This window comes from Mus musculus, chromosome 12 (assembly GCF_000001635.26).
Source record: "Mus musculus strain C57BL/6J chromosome 12, GRCm38.p6 C57BL/6J".
In the NCBI taxonomy this organism is placed as follows: Eukaryota; Metazoa; Chordata; class Mammalia; order Rodentia; family Muridae; genus Mus; species Mus musculus.
This window is the reverse complement of record NC_000078.6, coordinates 28,554,243-28,578,845: the sequence shown is the minus strand read 5'-3', so window position 1 is coordinate 28,578,845 and position 24,603 is coordinate 28,554,243. Positions and strand designations below refer to the sequence as shown.

At 46.1% G+C, this 24,603-nt stretch overlaps 1 protein-coding gene across 2 annotated transcripts in view; it reads left to right on the top strand.

Annotated features, from left to right (window-relative positions):
- Allc (allantoicase) overlaps positions 1-24,603 on the top strand; it is a 28,774-nt gene that overhangs the window by 3,683 nt on the left and 488 nt on the right. Inside the window, exons 2-11 of one of the 2 annotated variants that reach the window (NM_001364359.1) lie at positions 5,575-5,669; positions 8,186-8,236; positions 10,757-10,844; positions 13,321-13,449; positions 14,532-14,611; positions 15,343-15,475; positions 18,821-18,976; positions 19,534-19,607; positions 21,396-21,504; positions 23,458-23,582. In NM_001364359.1, coding sequence (NP_001351288.1) covers positions 5,580-5,669; positions 8,186-8,236; positions 10,757-10,844; positions 13,321-13,449; positions 14,532-14,611; positions 15,343-15,475; positions 18,821-18,976; positions 19,534-19,607; positions 21,396-21,504; positions 23,458-23,582 — 1,035 coding nt within the window. In that variant the 5' untranslated portion in view covers positions 5,575-5,579. Of the gene's footprint in view, positions 1-5,466; positions 5,670-8,185; positions 8,237-10,756; positions 10,845-13,320; positions 13,450-14,531; positions 14,612-15,342; positions 15,476-18,820; positions 18,977-19,533; positions 19,608-21,395; positions 21,505-23,457; positions 23,583-24,603 lie in introns of both variants that reach the window. The other variant, NM_053156.3, reaches the window with a different exon arrangement.

Here is a 24,603-nt window from a genome sequence, read left to right as displayed (position 1 = left end):
CCCTGTAATGATTGCCCAAGTGGGCTACCCTGTGGATTCTGAGTATGCATGTGGGGCGGGGCTTGGGCTCTGAGGCTTTAAAAGCTCAGAGGTGATCTGAAGAGACCAAGAGGGGAATCCAACAGCATCAGGGCTCACCCTGCTCAGCGCTCACCCTGATCAGAGTTCACCTCACCCTGATGCCAGCATGGGATGCCGAGGACGGGCAGGGACTGCTGTGGTTTACTCTGTATTGTATGGAATATCAGGTTGAGCCTAGCCTAGAAAGAATCCATTTAATAAGCAATAACCTTGGTCCGGGTTACTCCATTTTGAATAGAAGTGCCAACAAAGAGTGACTGTACACCTTACCGAAGTTAACAGCTACCATCTGCCAGAACACCAGGAAGCACAAACTGATAAATGATTCATTTGTGCCGATAAATAAACCTGAAAATATTCAAGCCATATCATAAACACAGACACATGAGCTTATCAGTCACAGCAGATGGAGCCCCCTCATGTGGGGCTGTAAAGAGGGATCGCCCTGACACCAAAGTGTGGCAGGCATGCTGGCTTGTTACTTGTATTATCTGGGAAGATTGCCACAGTGCAAGGCTCCAGCTTCTGGCATGGGCTCTGGTGTGAGTGTCATTTCTTAACCTGTTTCAAAACTGCTGTCTTACTCTAGAAATAGTATAAATGGCTCTCACAGTGTGGTTGGATAAGAGGCGTGGGGCATCTGCTTCTTTTTTGTGGAAATCATCCCCACACCTTTCCTTGTGTGGGGATGATTTAGTCTGGGCATTCAGAGCTCCGGGATCAGGTTGTCTTTCCCGGGAACTCTCCTCTCACCTCCAAATAGCCCAGGGCTGGCAGATCTTGGGTCTGGTCTTAGGTTTGCATCCATCTCTCTGGATGTGCTCACCCACTCCTCACAGTGTAGGATACCTCCTTTCTGATAAGTACAGTACCTCTCACCTCTCCTCCTTCCCAACGGTGTCCCTGCAAGGACACCAACTGAAGGACACTCACTGCCTGCTCTTCACTGTTTGCTCTCCACTTAGTTCCTAAATCCTGTGAACAGGGTACCCCTTTGCCAAGACTCCCCCCTTCCACTTCCTCTATCCCCTCCCCTCTTTCCAGGATCATATGCAGCCCAGGCTTGCCCTATACCTACTGTGTAGCCAAGGATAATCATGAACTTTTTATGTCAAATGCTAGGATTGTAGTCATACACCACCATTCCCGTTTTGAGGTGCTGGTGCCCAAACCCAGGGTTTCATACACACACTACCGAGTCCTCTATGAACTTAGCCACATCTTCTCACCCAAGCATTTCTTGCCTGAATTCCTATAGTATTCTATACCTTCTGATTGCATCTAGTCCAGCTTCCCCCTCACTGGCCAATGACCAGCCTACAGCGCACATCTGACGGTTCTTCCACAGCTAAAAGGCATCTAATGAAATAGTGTTCGCTGTGGAAATATATTCAGGTCCCCAGCATTCACCTCTGCTACCTCGGACTCCAGTTCACTTTCTGCTCATGCCTAGAATGTGCCTCGCCATCCTTGGCTTGGTCAAGGATATCTGGTGTTGGAAATGTTTTTAAAGGCTTTGAAAATCCATTAGTCAAGTGTGATACTTGCTGAGGTCATTGGTGAAAGGGAACTGACGTAATGGTTGCTCTCTGATAACACACATGGAAATGATGAACACAGCTAGGCTTGCGGTGTGCAGACCTTGATACCCAGAACAGTAGTTACCAGCCACCTGTGTGTTCTAGACATGTGACATGTTATAAATACAGTGAAGAAGCTGAATTTTAAATGATGCTGGATTTGATTTTTCAATGCTCCATGAGCCATCTGGTTTCCCACAGAGGAAAGTGTAAGTTTTGCCCTTCTTACCACTTGTCCCCATCACTATGACTGGCAGCTTGCTTTTGGAGTTCAGCATTCTTTGGAAACTTACCCCCCACAGGGAGCCATTGGCAAATTTTACAAGGGCCTGTTAGTTTCTCCTTTTCTTCTTTTTTCGGCATAGGATCTTTTGTAGCCCAGGCTGGCCTTAAAGGCACGATGCAGTAGAGGATAGTCCTAACTACTGATTCTCCTGCCTCTGCTGGGATTGTAGGTGTCTGCTTGATTTATGTGGTGCTGGGATCGAACCCAGGGTTTTGTGAGCACCAGGTGAACATTCTACTAACAGTGCTATCCCAGCGCCTCCTTTGCGTTGCTTTTTCTCCATGTGACACATTTTAAACATTTTAAACACGAGTAGCAGGACTTCTGCTGCAGGTGGAGCTTTGCCAGGGGAATGATGAAGGGCTGTGTATTTTCCAGAAGTGACCATAAGGGTCTCTTTATAGCTTCTCATCTCTAGTGAAGCTTGTAGGCTGGAGTAAGTGAGCAGACAACAAATCTCAGAGAGATGAAAAACAGGAGAAACTGCTCCCTCTGTTTAATTTATTGCTACCCATTTAAAACACATTTTTACAATATCTTTGAGAATTTCTGCAGTGGCTTTTGGCATGTTTTTTTTTTTCTGTGTATAGACACAATCACATACACTTGCATATACATGCACATGCATACACATAAATGCAAACGTGCACACATGCACACACATGCACATACATACAGGGCTGGGAAGGGTGTGTCTGCTGATGTACTAGCTGCAGAGTGCAGGGCAGTGCTTTGCTCAGTAAAACTTGCTGGGTGGTTTCTCTATTTCTGGTGGTGGTTGTTCGTCTTTAGGATGTCATGTTGTAACCTAGGTTGGCATTGAACTTACATAGCCTGAGCTGTGCTTGATCTTGCAGCAATCTTTCTACCCCAGCCCCTTGACGGCTAGGGATAATGGCTTGAGGCACCACACCCACGGGTGCATAGTGGAGAATATCACCAGGGCAGAAACGTGACACTGGCTTCTCTTCTCTGTCTCTTCTCCATGTCTCTATGTGGTGTAACCATCTGTACAACTTTGGGTGTGTCTGAGAGCATTCTAGCACCCACAAAAGTGGGGAAACACACTGCAGTGTGGACCCTCCATGAATCCTTTGTCTGTATCTGCTCATGGTTGATAAGTCTTACCTGCTTTTGCTCATTTCCCTTCCTCTTATGTTGGGGGTGGTTCTGGGTCAAGCTCTTCCCCCTGAGTCAGGATCCACCCACAAAGTCCTCAATGCTTCCTCATCATTTTTCTTCCTCAGGCTGGATTTGGCTTGAAGGAAGAGGAGGGGGTGGAGGCATCTTAAGTTCCGCTCAAGTCACTGGGAGGACAGCATGCCTCTGATCAGGGTGGGTGTGGGTGGTTTAGGATGCACAGGCTCTGGGTTGTAGATCTCCAAGGGGAAGATATTTTGAGCTGGTGACCTACTGCTTAGGAGAGTGGTGGCATGGAGATGGGTGGATGTGGCTGATCATAAGCCCTGAGCCTGAGTAGGATTGCCTGGGAACGAGAGGAGATAGGGCCTCACGTGGACACTTTTGGGTGAGCCTGGGTAGGGTTGCTAGGGAACAAGAGGAGATAGGGCCTCACATGAACACTCTTGGTGATGGGTTGCCCTTCATGCAGAGTGAGGAACAAGCCAGCCTTGGAAGACCATAGGTGAGGTGCTCGCTCATTGGCTATTCTTGCTTTCTCTGTAGATTCTGAGCATATGTGTGTGTGTGTGTGTGTGTGTGCACACGAGCGCGTGCACATGTGCATGCCAACCTTGGGTGTCAATCTTCATGTTCATCTCCTTTCCTTTCCTTTCCTTTCCTTTCCTTTCCTTTCCTTTCCTTTCCTTTCCTTTCCTTTCCTTTCCTTTCCTTTCCTTTCCTTTCCTTTCCTTTCCTTTCCTTTCCTTTCCTTTCCTTTCCTTTCCTTTCCTTTCCTTTCCTTTCCTTTCCTTTCCTTTCCTTTCCTTTCCTTTTTCCTCTCTCTCTCTCTCTCTCTCTCTCTCTCTCTCTCTCTCTCTCTCTCTCTCTCTCTCTCAATTTGGGTTCTAGGAATTGAACTCAGTCCCCCCTGCTTGCACAGTAAGTATGTTAATAACGGAATCATCTCTCCAGCTCTCCAGTGTAGACTCTAGGAGTGCCTTTAAAAAAAATGTGTCTGTTTCACTGGAAAAAGTGCTGCTTAATATTAGTCATGTTTTTGTAATGTTGAGGCAGGGTTGACCTCTCACCCATTCAATGCACTTCTGTGACTGATTTCATACCAAGACCTTAGATGTGGTTTGAAGGTGAAGTGTCCTCTCCAAGCGCCATGCTTTGATCACTTGGTTCCCAGCTATGGTGTGACTTTGTGAGGTTCTGGAAACTTTGAGGTATGGGGCCTAGCTAGAGGAAATAGGACACTGGAGGAGTGTCCTCAGGGAATGTTGCCCCCACTTCCTGTCATAGTTTTGTGCATCTTGAGTCATCATGACATAAACCTCTGTCACCTACTCACGTGCCTTGGTCTGAGTGAAACCTGGAGGCAAACCAAACCTTAAACTGTTTCTATCAGGTCTTATATTGTTGCCGCAGTGGTACAAAGTCACTAGTGTGTGGATTTTTATATCGTTTTCTCTGTTCTCACCAGGAGCAGAAAAATGGGATTACAAGGGCCACCCACTAGTTTAGGGCTAGGGAGACCCTTGGGTACCTTTGTACCCTCTCTCCATTTTACCACGCTTTTCAACCTCAAAATAAGAGGTGAGTTAGGCTCCTTGTTTTCCTGGTGACCTGAGTCGTCCAGGCCTGTGGCCTGGTCTGTGGCTGAGGCAGCATCTGCACAACTGTGCATGGCTCACATGGTCGGCATGGCTTGCACAGTTGCGCCTGCTGCCTGGTTGCTCTAGGGTATTATTAGAATGCACTCAAAGACAATTAAAAGCAAATTGTTCTTGTTTAAAAATAATGTTTCTCCTTTAGGTTTGAATAAGAATGCCCCTCCCCCTCTCCCCCCTCCCCCCACGCGCCACCTCCCCACTCCCTGCCCCATAGGCTCATGTATCTGACCACTGACTCATCAGAGGAGCAGCACTGCTTGAGAAGGATTAGGAGGTGTGGCCTATAGGAGTAGGCGTGGCTTTGTGAAAGGAAGTGTGTGTGTGTGTGTGTGTGTGTGTGTGGGGTGGGGGAGGGTAGGCTTTGAGATTTTCAAAGCCCAAGACTGGCCCGTTACATTTCTCCGCCTGCTGCCTGTGGATCTGGATGCAGAGCTCTCACCGGTTCTCCGGCACCATGTCTGCCTGCATGCTGCCATGCTCCCCATCGTGATGATAATGGACTGAACCTCTGAAACTGCAAGGAAGCCCTAATCAAGTATTTTATTTTACAGGTGTTACTTTGGTCTTAGTGCCTCTTCACAGCAATAGAATGGTGACCATGACAGTAATCAAGACGTAGCATGGCCTAGTGTGGCCTTGGTTGGGATCTATGTGTTAAGTGGTGTTTATTCTTACCTATCTCTAACCTCCTGTCTGTTTTGGTTGCTTAACTCTCACCAAGGTGAAGAACAGCCCTTCATTGCCTCACCCCTGAGGGCCCCCAGGCATGGTTTCTGAGACCTCCTCACTCTTGAAACTTCCTGGCTATTCCTGCCCTTCTCAACTCTAGGAAGCATGACTGATACTCCAAAGGAGGGAAAACTGACCAGATTTCTGGACTTCACGCAGCTGATTGATTTGGCCTCTGAGTGCGTGGGAGGAAAGGTAAGCAAGGCTCTCCAGGGCAGGAAGTCGATGTTAGGTTCAAACACTGAGGGGCCCACTCAGGCTACCTTGACTCAAAGTAAATTATAATCAGCCTGAAGGAATCAGCTGTGGAGGAGGCCCAGCACTGCCAGAGTTCTGAAGTGATGAACTGAATCCCGGGCAATTCTGGGCTAGGGCAGAAGGGCTCATATGTGTGATGTGGATATGTGTGTGTGTGCATTCTTGTGGGTGTGTGTACATGTATGTGCACATTCGTGTGTGCATATGTACATAATGTATGTGTGTGCGTGTGTGTTGTGTGTATAACATGTGTTTGCATGCATGTATGTGCATGTGTGTTGTGTGTGTATAACACAAGTGTTTGCATGCATGTGTGTGCGTATGTGTATATGGATGTGTACATACTGCATGTGTGTTTAATAATATACATATACAGAGGCCATAGGAGGATCCCAGGTATCCTGTCACTTCTTACCTTAGCTCTTTGAGACAGGCTCTCTCACTGAACCTAGAGATTGCCATTTTCCAGATACTCCGGCAGCCAGTGAGCCACAGAAGGCTCTTACCCACTGAGCCATTTTTCCTATCCCCTATTTGTTTTTAAAGATGTTTGCTTTGCACTTGTGCAAAGTTCACTATTCCTCTGTGGTATTCTTATTTTTAGAGTGGAACACAGTTTCCAAAGTCTCCACATTCCTACCACAAGCAGGTTCTAAAGGCCTATGAACCACATGGCCATGGTTGCCATAGCAACAGACTTACTTCTATGAATTGATATTTTTTACTAGTTACTTTTCAACTTGCTATGATAAAATACCCGACAAGAAGCAATGAGGGTGGGGGTGGTTTGTCCATGATGCCAGGGAGGACTCCAGGGCATGTAGTCCACTACAGCAGGGTAGGGAGGGCAGCAGGAGTGGGAGCAAGCTGTTCCCATTGCACTTACAGTGAAGGAGCAGAGCAGGTACCCAGCTAGCTGGTGCATTTTCACCCAGTCGTCCACAGTGTGCTTTACTCAGGGAGAAAGTGCCTCACTGGTGTGCAATGGAGCAGTACTAGGCCTCACTCACAAGTATGCTGCTTTAGTGGGGACATCACCAGGACAGTGTGCTGCAACACCGTCTTTCTGGAGCCAAAGGAACCATTTTGTAGGAAGAATGGTGGCCTCCAAAGCTGAGGTGTGACCCAGTGAGCCTGTTTTCTTCCCTCCCTTCCTCCCTCCTTGCCTTTCCCCTCCTCCTCTTTCCTCTCTCCTTCCTTCCTTCCTTCCTTCCTTCCTTCCATCCTTCCTTCCTTCCTTCCTTCCTCTCTCCTTCCTTCCTTCCTTCCTTCCTTCCTTCCTTCCTTCCTTCCTTCCTTCCTTCCTTCCTTCCTTCCTTCCTTCCTTCCTCCCTCCCTCCCTCCCTCCCTCCCTCCCTCCCTCCCTCCCTTCCTCCCTTTCTTTCTCTTCTCTCTCTCTTTCTCCCCCCCCTCTTTTTCATGTGTTTGTATGTATGGATGTGTCTGTGTTTCATGTGTGTTGTATGTATATAAGGACATGTGTCTGTGTTTCATGTGTGTTGTATGTATGTATAGACATGTGTCTGTGTTTCACGGGTGTTGTATGTATGTACGGACATGTGTCTGTATGTATGGACATGTGTCTGTGTTTCATGTGTGTTGTATGTATGTATGGACATGTGTCTGTGTTTCACATGTGTTGTATGTATATAATGTGTCTATGTGCAGGAGTGTGTGCCCTACGGTGTGCACAGGGGCCGGAGGAGGAGGAAATTGGATTTCTTCCTCTATCCTTCTTTAACCTCATTTTCCTTGAAACAGATCTCTTATTGAACCTGGAGCTTGCTGTTTTTTCTTTGGCTAGGCTGATGGCCAGTGACCCCAGTGATCCTCCTGTCTCCACACTGCTTCGAGTGCTGGGGTGACAGGTGTATGTGCATGGTCAGGCCGTACTTTTTTTTTTTTTTTTAATGTGCTGGGAATCTAGACTCAGGTTCTCATGCCCCTATACCTGTTCTTTCTTGCTCTTAACCACCAAGCCACACCCTGCTCCACCCATTGATCTCTCTATAAAAGAACCCCAAGGCTATGAAAAAGACACACAGGTTTGGTGGGTAGGGAGGGAGGGGTGGATCTGGGAAGAGTAGAGGGAGGGAGAGAATATGATCAGAACATGTTTGCACGAGAATCTTGAAGAACTTTGTAAGAGCCCTGAGCCTGAGAGAAGGAAGCAGGTTTATTTGCTTTGCAATGGTGAGACATTAACATTTCCATCCAGACTGTAAGAGGGATTCAGAAGGAAAGACTGTGAAGAAATGACGGAGGAGGAGGCAGGCCTGAGACCCAGACGTTCACAAAGCATCGCAGGGGAACGCCACGGTCTCTTCCCTTAGTCCATTCCACACTGTTTTTTTTTTCTTCTGCATCCCCTAATGTTTCGCTAGAGGGTGGAATAAAGTGTGTTTTAATTTATGGTAATTTCGTCTTGATTCCTTTTTCTTCTCTTTGCTCAGGTTTTGTTTGCGACGGATGACTTTTTCGGTCCTGCAGAGAATCTCATAAAGGTATGGCTACAGGCGTCCTGTGTGGAGAATGATCGGCTTAGCTGTAGCTCTGCGGCCGTGCACACTGAAACCGACTGGCTTGTCTGGGACAGAAGCTTGTGTTGTGTCCTGGGCAGGAAGGGTCAGACCACTGGAAACACCCAAATCAGCACCAGCTCCCAGGGAACAAACAGGGACTGGAGGAGCCAGGAGAGGAAGGGAGGGGCCAGGGTACCAGAGGAGAAAAAAACTCATTGAGTATGCCCTTTGATTCATGTGGATTCCATATCCTGGGCTGGGAAGAGAACAGACACATCTTGAAATTTGCGAACAGCTGCCTGATTCCAGTGGGTAGGACATTCTTGGTTAAACAGTCGGCGAGTGGGCTGACTCGATTCACAGGCCCGAGGACCTGAGTTCAATACCCGTAACCCACAATAGAAATGGAGAACTGACTCCTGAAAACTATTTTCTGACTCCACACCCATGCCATGATGGCACACCTCTACCGCATTCACACACACACACAAACACACACACCATTAATAATAAAAATTAAAATTAAACTGTAGGGGCTGGAGAGATGGCTCAGCAGTTAAGAACACTGACTGCTCTTCCAGAGGTCCTGAGTTCAATTCCCAGCAACCACCTGGTGGCTCACAACCATCTGTAATGGGATCCGATGGCCTCTTTTGGTGTGTCTGAAGAGAGTGACAGTATACTCACATAAAATAAATGAATAAATCTTTAAAAAAAATTAAACCATGGACAGATAGATCTGGGGAGATGGCTCAGCGGATAAGGTACTTGCCAAGTCTGGATCCCCACAGTGCACAAAGAAACCAGTCACAGAGGTGCTTGTACAGGGAACGTGGAGACAGGAGGGTCCCTGTGGCTTGTTGGTCAGCCATTGTAGTTTAATTGGTGAGTTCCAGGTTGCGTGAGAAATCCTGTTCTAAACACAATAATCTGAGGACATAGATATTCAGTCCATAGCAGAAAAGTCTGATGTATCTTATACTTCAAAGCAATTGTATCTAAAGTATATAATACACTTTGTAGTTTTCTTTTTCCTTCTCGCTCTGGCCCAGAGATTTACTTATTTATTTTTTAAAAAAAGATTTGTTTATTTTATGTATATGAATACACTGTAGCTGTACAGATGGTTGTGAGTCTTCATGTGGTTACTGGGAACTCCTCTGCTCGCTCCAGCCCCACTCGCTCCAGCCCAAAGATTTATTTATTTATTTATTTATTTATTTATTTATTTATTTATTTATTATATGTAAGTACACTGTAGCTGTCTTCAGACACACCAGAAGAGATCATCAGATCTCATTACGGATGGTTGTGAGTCACCATGTGGTTGCTGGGATTTGAACTCAGGACTTTCAGAAGAGCAGTCAGTGCTCTTAACCACTGAGCCATCTCTCCAACCCCGGCTTGAGATATATATATATATATATATATATATATATTTAATGTTTTCATGTCTTAAGTACCTAGCATCCTGGAGCTATGCTCTCTTATCTGACTGAGCATCTGCCATGGTCCTTGCAGACCCAGGCTGCCCTCTTCACTGCTGGATGGTTGTCAGTCCCCTTTCCCTGTCCATGCACATGTGAGTTGGATCACATTTAACTATGTGCCCTTCACTGTAGAGCAGGCTCTGTGTTGTGAGGGAGCCCCAGGGCCAGCTTAGGTTCTTTATTCAAATATGTAATTGTCATCCTTTCCACAGAGTTCTTGTCCCTCCTGTCACCCAGCCTGTACTGTGAGGACTTTGGAATATTTTAGATGATTAGATAAAGGATGATCCATAATAAAAGCAAAAATGCTGCCAGCTTCCAACTCTAGTAAACATGGGGACTTCTTATGCAGCCTGGCATGGTTCCTTTGTTGGGAGACAACACTAATACCACCTGCCTTTGATGGATGAAGGAAACGGAGGTTTACAGGGGATGAGCCTGCCCACAGGCCCTTGGCTGGGAGCTCATGGGATGCTCGGTGAGAGGTTGTCCACGTATCATTTTGATGTCACCATACACCACTGAGGCTGTGTAGTCATCCTGGTTCATTCTAAGGGCCTGAGCTGGCATTGTTGCCACCAGGAGTCCTTGCTTTCCCACCATGGTGGCACAGCACCTACAACACAAGGTCACCAGTGTCTATCCTGACCTCAGGCTTCCAGTGGCCTCTCCCATGACCTGGCCTGGTGACCTTGGAAGTGTTCCATTTTGCTCAGTGTCTACCTACATACAGCGGACAGGCAGCAATCGTGGGGCCTGCGTGTGGTCTCCCTTGTTTCTGATAGTGGTTCATTCTGTGGACCAAGGCTCACAGACAAGAAGAGTTCTGTTTGTAAATGATACAAACTATGGAGACACCCTCTGGTCTGGAGGTAGAGCTGGGCATGAAGGTGGGCAGACACTCCCAGTGAGTCCTTGTTTGCTTTCTCTGTCTATCTTTTTGGGACATAACCTGACAAGCTGTCAACCCAAGCTCTCCATGAACGCTAACATCCCTTGTCCATCTTCTTAGAGCGACAGTCCAACTTTTAAGGAACATGAATACACTGAGTTTGGCAAATGGGTGGATGGATGGGAGACCAGACGTAAGCGAATTCCAGGTGAGGAGAGGTGTGTGTGTGTGTGTGTGTGTTTCATTCCACACTGTTCTTGGTGGCTGCTTGGGCTGAGGTCCAATTGCTAGAGAGCTTGCCTAGTCTTCACATAAAACAATATGACCAGGGAAACTCATAAAGTTAATTTTGCACGTAGTTTCAGGGGGCTAGAGTCAGTCTGTGGTGGGAAGGCATGGCAGCAAGAGGCAGTGGGTGGCAGGAGCAAGGGGCTGAAAGGTCACATCTGTAACTGTTGTGAGCCGGCCAGCGGCTCACATGGACAGGGTACACCTGAGTGGCAGGCCGGAGCTGAAAGAGAGGGAAACTAGGCGGATGAGAGAAAAATGGAACTAAGTCAAGGTTCCTGATCAAAGCTCAAATGTTTAATGGCAAATGCGCTTATGAAGAGGGGTGGGGGTAGGCCCATTCCCACCAATTCATTCTTAGAGCCTGGAACCAGCTGCAGGTGACGACCTTGCAGGATTGGGCATAGTCTCCAGAATAGCTCGGGGGGGGGGGGGGGGGGGCTCTCAGCAGGTAGCATATCTTCAAGAGGAACAGCGACTGTGGCTGAACAATAGAGTGATCAAGGGAGGAAGGCTCCACCGTAGGTAATCTCTTTAGTGGCAGCAAAGTCAAGGTCTGGCTCATCCTGCTTCAGGTTGAGGGGAGGTTACAAGTAACAGCATGCACAAAGCAGAGAGGGAAACTTGAAGTAGCTTCAAACCCTCAAAGTCTGTCTCCAGGGACATTATTCCCCTAGCTGGGTCCCACCTCCTATGTCTCTCCAAATATCAACTGCTAATTGGGAACTAAGTGTTAAAATGCATAAGCCTATAGAGGACACTTCCCACTCAACCACCACACCTAGCATTCAGGAAACCTTGGGTTTGATCCTTAGCTTCATATAAACCTTGTGTGGTGGGGCACACCTATAATTCCAGCCCTGGAGGTAGAGGCAGGAAGATCAGGTTCAAGGTAAATCTTGGATTATCTCAATAGAGATAAAACTTGCTACTTTGAGCCTGGACTAGGTGAGACTCCAGAGTGGTGGTGGTGGGGTTGTACTATGAAGGCTTGGTAGGTAGGTGTCTTAGGGTTTTACCAACATGAACAGATTCCATGACCAAGGCAACTCTTTTTTTTTTTTTTTTTTTTTTTTTTTGGTTTTTCAAGACAGGGTTTTTCTATGTAGCCCTGGCTGTCCTGGAACTCACTCTGTAGACCAGACTGGCCTCGAACTCAGAAATCCACCTGCCTCTGCCTTCCAAGTGCTGGGATTAAAGGCATGTGCCACCACTGCCCGGCCCAAGGCAACTCTTTTTTTTTTTTTTTTCATCTTTTTTTTTTTTTAAAGATTAGTTTTATGTATGTTAGTACACTGAAGCTGTACAGATGGTTATGAGCCTTCATGTGGTTGTTGGGAATTGAATTTTAGGTTGGCCTTGCTTGCTCTGGCCCAAAGATTTATTTATTATTACGCATAGGTACACTGTAGCTGACTTCAAATCTCATTACAGGTGGTTGTGAGTGAGCCACCATGTGGTTGCTGGGATTTGAACTCAGGACCTTCTGAAGTCAGTGCTCTTATCCTCGAGCCATCTTGGCAGCCCCCAAGGCAGCTCTTATAAGGACAACATTTAATTGGGGCTGGCTTACAGGTTCAGATGTTCAGTGGTTCAGTAAGGCAGGAAGCATGGCAGCATCCAGGCAGGCATGGTGCAGGAGGAGCTGAGAGTACTACATCTTCATCTGAAGGCTGCTAGCAGAATACTGGTTTCCGGGCAGCTAGCATGAGGGTCTTATAGCTCACACTCACAGTGACACGTCTACTCCAACAGGGTCACACCTCCTAATAGTGTGTCGTCCCCGTCCCCGTCCCCCCCCCCTGCCAAAGCATATACAAACTATCACAGTAGGCCTACTGGGGCATGGGTGGAATGGAGACTGTAGGGAACTCTGAAGTAGTAGTGAGTAACTGTGTAGAAGAGCTAGGCTGGCAGAATTCTACACTACAGTGGTTACACCGAAGTTTTCAGATGAAAATGTCTTCCCTGGCTTAGCATTGGAGAAAGGAGCCTTAGAGAGATTCGTGATTTGCCTAGCACAGTAATGGGAAAGGAGAGGCTTGGAGATTGAGTTGGTCTCTCTGAATCCTTTTTTTGTTTTAAATTAGAATTGAGGACCCCGTGGGTCATGGTGGTCTTTGGTGGTCACGTTACGATAATTACCCTGAACATGTGCTTCTGTGGTGGGAGATGGGGTCTCATCACTGCTGTCATTCTCCAGAGGGACTTCATGGGTGCTTTCCTCATCCCCATGGGATTTCAAAGACACTCTCCTTATCCTCATGGGCCCCCATTGGTGTTCCTGTCATGCCCCATGGGACCTCACAGGTGTTCTTGTTCTCTCTGTAGGACCTCATGGACGCTCTTGTCCTCTCCTGAACATTTTGTGTGTTTTTTGTGGTCCTGTTGTACAGGTCATGACTGGTGTGTCATCCAACTGGGGATACAGGGCATTATTCGTGGTATCGACGTGGACATTTCTTACTTCTCAGGGAACCATGCTCCTCGCATGTCAATCCAAGCAGCGAACCTGAGTGAAGAAGGTATGTGGGAGCCACTGACCACAGAGAGGACTGTGGGATGGGAGGCTCCTCTGACTCAGCCTGGTGCTCATCTTTCTGTAAGAAACAAATGTGCCAATGCTTTGAGGTAGCAGCCATCATCCCCACAATGCTTGTGTCTGCAGAGGTGCATCCTTGTGCCTGCTCTGTGTGTGGGGACTGAGCTGGTTGCTGGGGAACGTGAGTCCAGTGGGCTGTACCTCAGAGGAATCAGAGCTAGGGTAGCTCCAGGCTAGAAGCTCCAGTCCACTCCCAGCTACCTAGGCAGCACCACAGTGCATCAGCTCTGGGGCTCCAACCCCACTTCTAGCTACCCAGGGGTCACCACTGCACCACAGCCCTGGGGTTCTAAGGCAGAGCCCCTTTCTACCCCTGGGAACACTGGATATTGTAAATCATTCAGGTTTCATAATTTATTTGCATCATCTGTTGTTGACATTTGAATTAGTTAATACATGGCCATATGAGTGCATACACATTTTTAGGGAGTATACAATTTGTGTCTCTGGACACACTGATACTGACAAAGTGCCATGTGCACAGTACCACGACAGGCTCTGCACAGGTGAGCCGGCGCCACTATGCTCAGATGGCCAGGCTCCCGGGGAAGTTAATGATGGTCTGAGAGATGGGACTCCACAGGCAAGACATGGCAAGTGATGCGTGAGAGTCAAGTCAGAACTGCTTTGACTGTTTGTGGGTGCTGGCTGCTGCTTCTGAGCTGGCAAGTTCTGAGCCTGAGACGATACTCGGGGAGGCAGAGCTTGCGGAACTAACCTTGCAGTATTTTGAACTCAGAGTGATCCATTTCTGGGATCTGGCCTAACTTGAAATGATGTGCAAATGTGGTACCGATATACTCTATTGCCCGCTGAGAAGTAAGTAAGCAAATTACACAGTGAGGGACCCCAGGTGGCGTGCTAAAGTCTAATCAGTAATTCTATGACTAAAGCAAGGATGTCACTGGGGCTGTTGAATAGATGACAATTGCCACACACCTCCTGCGAGAGAGTTTGTTCTCTTTGCTTTTCAATCCTGATCCTGTGTGGTTGTTTTGCCTTCAGATACAATGTCAAACATCCCACCAAGGGGAGTTAGGATGGGAACTGCAGCGACGCCTGAGGAGTTTGAAGCCGTTACTGAGGTAAGACACTGGTTCTTTGTGCCAGGACTGTAAAGAGACTGTTGCAGGCCTGGGTGTGTGAGGTAGGATGTACCACATGGCATGCTGTATCTCTTGCATCTACACAGTGTGACACTACAAAGGTTTCCTCAGTGGTTCGTCTCTCTCTGTGTGGGAAAATGACCTGGCTGTCCACAACTTTGAAGGGTCATTGGGCACTCCCTGTGGCTGCTGCTGGCCCTACTAGAAAGCATGTCACATTTACCTCCGACAGTGACTTGATAAAGTAACTTTGTGTCTGATGAATTTAAGATAAGCAATGGGGCTTGGCACCTTCTTGTGTTAAGTTTGTCTGGTGATTAATTTGTGCTGTTACAAATGTGTTGATCTATGGCTGATTGGGAACAACGAATGAGCCAGCTTTCTGAGAAGCTAGCTTTCAGCCAACTGTCTCCTTGGCCTTGAAGCCCTGGGTTTTAGCTGAATGCTCACATTACCATAAGCTCTGGTTTTTCTTAAGAATCAAGAAAGTGACATTTGAAAGCTTGTCAGTTTACAAGTGTCATCATTACCTATGTTATCAATATAGGGGAAAAATTCCCAATGGAAAGTTTACTTTATTATTAAACTGTGTCATTGTGCCTGAATTGTGTCATTCAGCAACCGTTACAATCCCCTTCCTTAATGCTTGAACAGGATACGAGGGTTCTGTTCTCAAGAGCCAATGCTAACATTTCTGTATTTATTACTAGCTGAAATCACACTCCTGGGATTACCTGGTTCCCATGTCGGAGCTTAAGCTAGGGGACCCTGACTCCAGCCACAACTATTATTTTGTTAATTCCCAGCAGAGATGGACTCATATAAGACTCAACATCTTCCCAGGTACGTGTGACAAGGACCTTCGGCAGGTGTGCGGGACTTTTCATTTTACATCGCCATGTTTGGCAGCTCGAGTTTGGTGTATTTTAGGGTTGTGATTTCTCTTGTGATTTAAGAAACAGATACTCTACTCACCAATAGGTAGCTAACGGAAATGTATCAATCCAGCTAGGTGGCAGTGGCTGGCGTCTTTAATCCCACTGTCTCGGAGGCAGAGGCAGGCAGATTTCTGAGTTTGAGGCCAGACTGGTCTGTAGAGCAAGGTCCGGTACAGCCAGAGCTACAGAGAAACCCAGTCTGAAAATCCAGAAAAGAAAATGTCTCAACTTAAGATGTGTTGGAGCTGAGCCGTGCGGGAATTCCATGTCTCCTACTGACTTGTTTTTTGTTTTTTGATAAAAAAGATCCTTTTAATCAGTTCTTTGTGAGTTTCCCATCATGTACCCCAGTCCTGCTCATCTCCCCATCCCCTCATATCTGCCCTTCAACCTTGCAACCCCTCCAAAATTAAAAAAAACAAAAACAAACAAAGCATAGAAACATCTCATGGTGGATGCTGTAGGATGTCACAGTATGTCCCATGGCACATCCCTCTGTCCACACATCTTCACTTACAAATGTTCATTGCAATGAGTCATTGGCCTGGTTCAAGATCTTTGGCTTCTGTGACACCATCAATATTGGATCTTCCCTGGGCCTCCTCCTGGTTATCCTGTTGTTTCCCTGTGCCATGGAGATCCTGCAGCTTTGGCTCAGCAGGACTGGCCCTTCCACATGTCCCAACTGTTTGTAGATGATACAGATTTGGGGTTGGGCTAACTCAGAGCCTTGGACCTGGGGCTGGGTGGTAGCTAGGCAAGCTCTCCAGCACTGCTCTGGCTGGGCCACACAATGCCACAAGGAGCAGCTCTCTTGCTCTCATGCCCTCAGGGATGTCTGACCCACGCCCTTTCCTCCAGGGCCAGCTGCACTGTGCTGTTTGGGCAAAGCCCAGGGCCCTCTCCCCTGAATGCTATAGCCAGTGAGGGGGCAGGGCTAGTTCTACCCTCATGCCTTCAGGGCCATCTCTCTTGACTGCAGGCTCCTACTGAGTTTTATTTCAAAAGTATGCTAACAGTTGAGGTAGTATTCACACGATTCTACTTTAATTTTTTTTCTGACTATGTGTGTGTATCTCCGAGTATACATGTGTGAGCACAGGTGCCTGGTGGGTTTAGAAGAAGGGGTCAGAACTCTTGGAGCTGGAGTTACAGGCAGTTCTGAGCTTCCATGTGAGTGCTGGGAACTGAACTCTGGTCCTCTCAAAGAACAGCAAGCGCTCTTAACCACTCACTAGCCCATCTCTCCAGCCCTTATTTTATTTTTTCTTATGTAGGAGCTTTAGTGCAATATGTCACAGTAACATAGGACTCACCCATTTGATGTGTACAATTAAGGTGTAGGCACAGATAAATGCAACATTGTTAATGTTAGGGCATTAACTCTGGAAGAAGTGCAATGCCCAGTGGCAGAACTCATGGCTAGTATATACAAGGCTCCTGGTTCTGTTTCTCTAGAGACTACACTTCACCATCACTAGCCCTAGCCATCAATATACTCCTTGTATGATTACTTTACACATCTAAGGAACAGAGCTATGTTTTATTGGTCTTTTGTCTCTGGCTTCCTTTATCTAGGGTGATGCTGTCAAGAATCATCCTGGTTGTGCCATGTATGGGTACTTCATTCCTCTTTTTCCACATGACATTTTATTTTATGGTTAGAGACTTTTATATATCTGTTCATTCCTTGGTAGACATTTCTACCTGCTGGGTATAATAAACTGTTATTAATGTTCACTTATAAGAATTTAAAAATATTTTAATACACACACACACACACACACACACACACACACACACACACACACACACACACACACACACACACCAGTGTTTTGCCTTCTTGTATGTCTTGTTTGCCTATAGAGGCCAGATAAGGGCATCGGATTCTCTAGAACTGGAGTTACAGATGGTTGTGAGCCACTATGTGGTACTGAGAATCCAATTCAGGTCCTCTGGAAGAGTAGCCAGTGTTTGTAACCACTGAGTTATCTCTTCAACTCCAGCTTATACATATTTCTTTCTCTCTCTGTGTGTATATTTCTGTCTTTAGCTTATACCTAATATTGACATTTCTGGATCATGTAATAACTCTGCATTTGAGGATTTGAGAAGTTTCCCAAATGGCAGCCATGTTTAAGGTCTTTGCCTTCTTCAGCTCCCGATCTCAGTGTCTCAGGTTGGTGTGAGATGATGTCTTGCTGTCGTTTTGATTTGCACTTCCTTGGTGACTAACAATGGTGACTTGTTGTGCATTAACTGGTTATTGTCATATTTTCTTTGGGAAACTGTCTTTGCAGCCATTTGTTTTCTTGATGATTGACAATCTGACTGGTGGTAAGATGGGATCTCAAAGCAGTAGTAATTTGCGTTCCCCTGATAGCTGAGGGTGAGGAGCACTTCAGATAGTGGCTGTTTTTGTTCCTTCTTTAGGAAGCTGTTTAGTTCAGTCCATTCACTGATTGGATGGTTTGGTTTATTTGTTCATTTTTTTTTCTTCTATAGTCTAGACATTGATCTCTCATCTGATGTATATGAGTTGATATCTCCCTGCCCCCAAGTCTAGAGGCCATGTCTTCATTCTGTCCATTGCTTCCTTTGTTCAACAGCTGCTTTTTACTTTCACGCGATTCCATCAGTTCTAGGTTAATGCTTGTACCAATGGAGGTCTTCTCAGAAATCTATCTCTATCTCCACATTGAGAAATATTTTCCCCCAACAGTTTTAGGTCTTATCCACTTAGATTTGACTTTTTTGCTCAGGGTGAAAGATATGGAGATAATTTTATTTTTCTTCTCTCCTTTTTCTTTTTGGTAAGGTAGGATCTCTCTATATAAGTGTTCTTGTTGTCCTGGATTTGTTTTGTAGAGCAGGCTGGCCTCGGACTTACAGACGTCCACCTCCTCCTGTCTCCCAAGTGCTGGGATCAAAGGTGTGTGTCACCACTGCCCTCATTTTTCTATATGTGTATATCAAGTGTTTCCAGCTCCGTTTATTGAAGAAGATTTTTACATTGTCTGTTTTCTAATTTTTTTCTTTTTTGTCAAAAATCAAGTGGGCAGTGTCTGCTGCAGGGGCCTGGGGCAGTGTCCACTGTAGGGGCCTGGGGCAGTGTCCTCTGCAAGGGCCTTGCTGTGTTGTAAGCCTAGAGGGAAAGGAGATGGGAGAAGGCCGACATGCCCCTAGGGTCCATGACACATCAACAGCAAGCTTTTCCAACACTAACACAGGCACTTTTCTTTCTCAGATGGTGGTGTTGCACGCCTTCGAGTATACGGTACTGGACAGAGGGACTGGGCTGCATTGGATTCCACAGAACCTGTAGACCTGGTAGCCATTGCTTTTGGGGGTGTCTGTGTGGGATTTAGTAATGCACACTTTGGACATCCAAATAATATGATAGGTGAGTGGGAATCCCAGGAGCCAGATTTCATGTAGCAGTGTGGGCTCCAGCATTGCAAGCTGAGCATGGCTAGAGTGATGCCCCATGTGTGTGTGTATGTGTGCTCTTTCAGAGAATGAGAGTAACTTAATGTCTTTATGATATGGAGTGGGTCAGCAAGAGTCATGGTACTGTTGGGCAGTAGTGGTGCATGCCTTTAATCCCAACCCTTGGAAGTCAGTGTCAGGTGGATCTCTGAGATTGAGGCTGGCCTGGTGTGCAGAGCAAGACCCAGGACAGCCAGGCCTGTTACACAGAAAAAACCCTATCTCAAAAATCCAAAAAAAAAAAAAAAAAAAAAAAGCCACAGTCCTTAATTTCAGCCCAAATAGCTGCTGTAAGGGAAAAATTAATTAAATCAGTCTTGTGCTGTGAATTAATAAAATATCAACTCTACTAAAATTAATTTATATAGTTATACTTGGGATTGTGGAATGTGAAATTTAATGACAGCCAACCCATTCCCACATTCAAATTAAATCAAAGGTCAGTCCATTAACCCCAGCTATTTCCTGTAGGTGTCGGTGAACCCAAGTCCATAGCAGATGGTTGGGAAACTGCAAGAAGACTGGACAGACCCCCGGTGTTAGAAGTAAGACCAGCAACAACTGTAGTTTCGATTCTTTTGTAGAAAATGTTTAAACAATACTTCTTTCATGTTACATCATGGAGAAGTGCACTTCCTGAGGGATCTGCTTGAGCTGGGTGTCTTGGCTCTCTGGAGAGACAGAGGCAGGGGGATCAGGGGTTCAAAGCCATCCTCGGTTACTTTGAGCATTAGTTTTAACTGTTAATTTGACACAACCTAGAATCACTTGAGAAGAGAATCTTAGGAATTATCTAGAGGGGACTGGCCTATGAGCACGTCTAGGACAGAGATAGCTTTGACTGTTAATTGATGTAGGATCCAGACTGTGTGCATCATTGCTTGGTTTGGGGTCCTGGACTGAATTAGAGAAGGCGATCTGATCAAACCGGCAGCATGCTGTTAACATGATGTGGCCAACTGCTTGTGTTCCTGATTTGACTGCCTGGGATGCTGCTGCTGACAGGGAATGGTCAGCTGATAAACCCTGTCTTCCTTGGGCTGCTCTCTATGTTAGGACATTCTAGCAACAGGGATGACACCAGGGAAAGCACAGGGAGCTCTAGGCTAGCCTGTGCTACATGAGACCATGTCTCAAAACACAAGCCAACAGAATCCCTGAAACCAAACCAAACCAAACCAAAGACCTACACACCTGCATTAGACCCTGAATTTTTTTTTCAAATTTCCTATTGTGTTTCCACTAGTCTGTCTGGTACAGTGTTCTACTAAATTTTTACCAGAAGACTAAACCCGCCTTCTTGGCTGCTCTAGTCAATTTTTTTGAGTATTCTATTTATTTACTAAAGGAAGAAAATAATCTAAATCATCTTTAATTAATTGATTAGTTAATTGTCAGCCTTGGGTTCTCCCCTCTACTATGTGAATCTGTGATATTGAACTCAGGCCTGGTAGCAAGTGCCTCTATCAGCTGAGCCATTTTGCTGGTCCCTCAGAATTTAAAGTTTAATGATCCCAACAGAGATGAGTAAATTTTGTTGGAAGGGCTGGTCTAGATGCCCTTTTAAGGTCCCTAGGGTGAGATGGCTTTGGTGAGTCTGTGACTCACCAAACATTGTAGAGGGTGTTAGAGCCAATGCGACAGTTTAATGAAACCTTGACCAAACCAAACCAAACCAAACCAAACCAAACCCCATTTGGTTTGCAAATCCCATTTAAAACTTATAACTGCTCCTCTCTCTGGGGTCTGATTTTCTGTCACCGAGTCCTTTCAGATACAAATGGACCTCTCTGAGAAGCAAGGTTTGGAGACCAGTGGCCATGATGATAGATGCTGACTAGGAAAGTACTTGCTTTGGATGGTCAAAGAATTCAGAGAACCTACAGGCTGAAGTAAATCAGCATCCCTGTGTTTATAAATTTCTTCTTGAACTTGACATTGATGTAGAAATTGTATCAGAAACTTACAAAAATTTGCTGAGTACAATGAACTCAGGAGGTGACATGACCATCAAAGAGGCAAGAGGACAATTCACACATGAATTATAGTGTGTGTGTGTGTGCTGTGTGCATGTGTCTGTACACGTTCACTTATGTCTTTATGTGTGTGTGTGTGCATGTGTGTTGAATTCCAGTTTGACAGGCTGGCCTTGACCTCCTGACCCTCCTGTTTCTTTTTTCCCAAGTGCTGAAGTTACAGATGTGTACCATGCCACCACACTTGGTTTGTTTATGGTAAACACAATATGTTATGTGAGCTTCTCCTGCCGGTGTTTAGGTTGGCTTTCTCAAGCCCAAGTTAGCTTTTGATTTATTGCTTATTTTGAATTCCAGGCTAGTGAGAATGGCCTTCTCCTGGTCCCGGGTTGTGAGTGGGCAGTGTTCCGATTGGCACATCCTGGAGTCATCACTCAAATTGAAATTGATACGAAGTACTTTAAAGGTAAGCTCTTGGCAAGGCAGGCAGCACCACACAGCTGGCGGGATCCCTGAACAGGTACCAGGTGCTGTGGGAGTCAGCTGGAGTGTCGCTCTTCCCAGTCAGCTGTGTGGCTTTGAGGAGGGACCCTTCAATCTGTCATTCGGTATCTCTTGAGAGGCCCTCGTCGTGGGCTGCATAGCTCTGAGGGTTAGAAAGCTGTGAGAGGAAGAAGGCTGCAGCTCTAGGGCACAATCTGTTCTGACTTTCCAGGCTGTGAGCTAGAGACTTACAGAGACAGGCCATGACCCACATGAGATTCCAGGCTGATGTGAGGTTCCTCTTGGAAGGTACAAAAATCTTGTGAGAAAAGCAGAGAGGTTGATGCAGTAGTAACAGGATAACCTGTTTTGTGCCTGTGTGTCCTGTGTGTGTGTGTGTGTGTGTGTGTGTGTGTGTGTGTCTGTGAGGGAGTTTGGTCAAAGGCGACAGCAGTAAATCCTAGTAACTTGTGCTCCAAATAGGTCATGAATATAAGCTGCCAGACCCTTGGGATCTTTCGTAGGATTCAGGAAGGGAGGGAGCATGACAGTACCCTTGGTATCAATAATATAATAAGTTATAGTCAGTTGACTCAAAGATACATAGCTTAGTGAACACACATATGCACACATCAGAGACAGATAGGACAGTTTTAATGTTTATCCTCCATTCTGGGATCACTAATGACCCACATGCAAGGCTACTCTCCTAAGAGACGAACCACATATGGTGCATGCAGGCAGTAAGAGACTTCTGCCAGAGTTCCGAATCTCCATCTTAGAGTACTCCCCATAGGAGTATGCGACCCTTCTCCTAGGGCTTCTGGCCCTCGCACACGATTGAATGAAATTCCAAAGAGAAGAGAGACTCAAAGCCATATTCTTTTCACCTAGAGACACCTTAGCATTCCTGGAGCACGGAATGTTTGATATGGGCTCAGCACCCACTAGTGTAGCTTACAATTATAACCACCCCTCTTTTTCTTTGTCTTTGTCTTTACATTAAAAATTTATTTACTCTTTTGGGATAGCATTTGAAATGTAAATGAAGAAAATACCTAATTAAAAAATAAATTAAAAAAAAACTTCAAAAACCAAACCAAACCAAAACAAAATTTATTTATTTTTTTGGGCAGGAAAGATGGCTCACCAGTTAAGGACTGCTCCTGAATTCAATTCCCAGCAACCACATGATTGCTCACAACCATCTGTAATGGGATCTGATGCCCTCTTTTAGTGTGTCTGAAGATAGTGACAGTGTGCTCAATATATCTTAAACAATTTTTATTTATTTATGTGTAGGAGGTGTGACAGCGCTGGTAACCATGGTGGCTAGCTGGGGGTCAGATCCCCTGGAGCTGGAGCTAAAGGCAGTTGTGAGTCGTATGTTCTGGAAGCTGAATTCAGGTGTTCTGGAAGAGTGTGAAGCACTCTTAACTGCTGGACCACCTCTCCCATTCCAGAATTTCTCTTTATTGTCACATTACAAAATGACATTGTGCCCAGGTCCATCATGACTTCAGATGCGATGTAGCAGTAAGTAAGAGATTTAGTTTACAGTGTATGATGCTTATCAAGTATCTCCAGCTTTTGAAGTATGAATACATCTAACTAACACATGGCTGGCTGCTTCTCATTCATCTGAACTGCACACGTTCCTGTACCCCACAAGGAAGCCCAATGCCATTCCTTCCTTTCTCCTTCACTATACTTTTATCTTTAGAAAGAAGTCTGGCTTTTTCTTGATTTTAGTAGTTGTTCCTGTTTTGTGGTTCTGGGACTTGAACCTAGGGCCTCATACACACCAGGCAAGTGTTCTACCACTGAGCTGTCTTCGCAGCCCATTTCTGGGGTTTGGTCTGATTGAATTACTTGTATCCTAGAAGCTGAGGTATGTTGAAAGAAACAGTGTTCAAGCTTCTATTTCCTCCAACAGGCAACTGTCCCAACAGCTGCAAAGTGGATGGGTGCATCCTGACCACACTGGAAGAGGAAGACATGATCAGGCATAATTGGAATCTTCCTGCCCATAAGTGGAAGTCGTTGCTTCCAGTCACCAAGGTTTGTGAGGTGCAGGTTGAGAACTGACAGTCTGTGGAGGAACCTGGGATCTTACACATGCTATGCATCTCCCTATCACTGACTGAGCTCCACCCCTACACATCTCCTTACTACTGACTGAGCTCCACCCCTACACATCTTCCTACCACCAAGCTCCACCCCTACACATCTTCCTACCACTGAGCTCCACCTCTACACATCTCCCTACCACCAAGCTCCACCCCTACACATCTCCCTACCACTGAGCTCCACCCCTACACATCTCCCTACCACCGAGCTCCACCCCTACACATCTCCCTACCACTGAGCTCCACCCCTACACATCTCCCTACCACTGACTGAGCTCCACCCCTACACATCTCCCTACCATTGAGCTCCACCCCTACACATCTCCCTACCACTGAGCTCCACCCCTACACATCTCCCTACCATCAAGCTCCACCCCTGCACATCTCCCTACCACCGAGCTCCACCCCTACACATCTCCCTACCACTGAGCTCCACTCCTATATACTGTTTCCTTACCATTAAACTCCACTCCTAGCCCTCTTTTTCACTTTTAGAGACAGGGTCTCTGTGAGTTTCACAGGCTAGCCTGGAACTTATCATCCTCCTGTCTCTGCCTCCCAAGGAGCTGGAGTTTAGCTCTTCAGATACACTTTCCTATAAAGCCTTTGCTCAGTTTAACAGTAAAATTAATACACTGTAAAAAGCCACAGCTGTGTTTTCCACGGGAGACGGTGGACTCTGTGACTTTTCCATGCCTTATAGTCAAATTTTGCTAAGATAAAACAGAAACCCATCATGCTAAGAATGTGCTAAGAATACACACACAGACATATGTTTCTTTATAGTATATTTAACTTATTAGAAGGGTGCCTGGCACACTAACAGTTATCATGCTGTGCCCATGTATAGGACAGATACCCTCACATGTGTTAGAGTGTCTTGGACTAGCAAAGTAGTCACCGTGGTGGGGTGAGGTTCTGTGTAACCATGAAGGCCTTCTCTTCCATTTGAT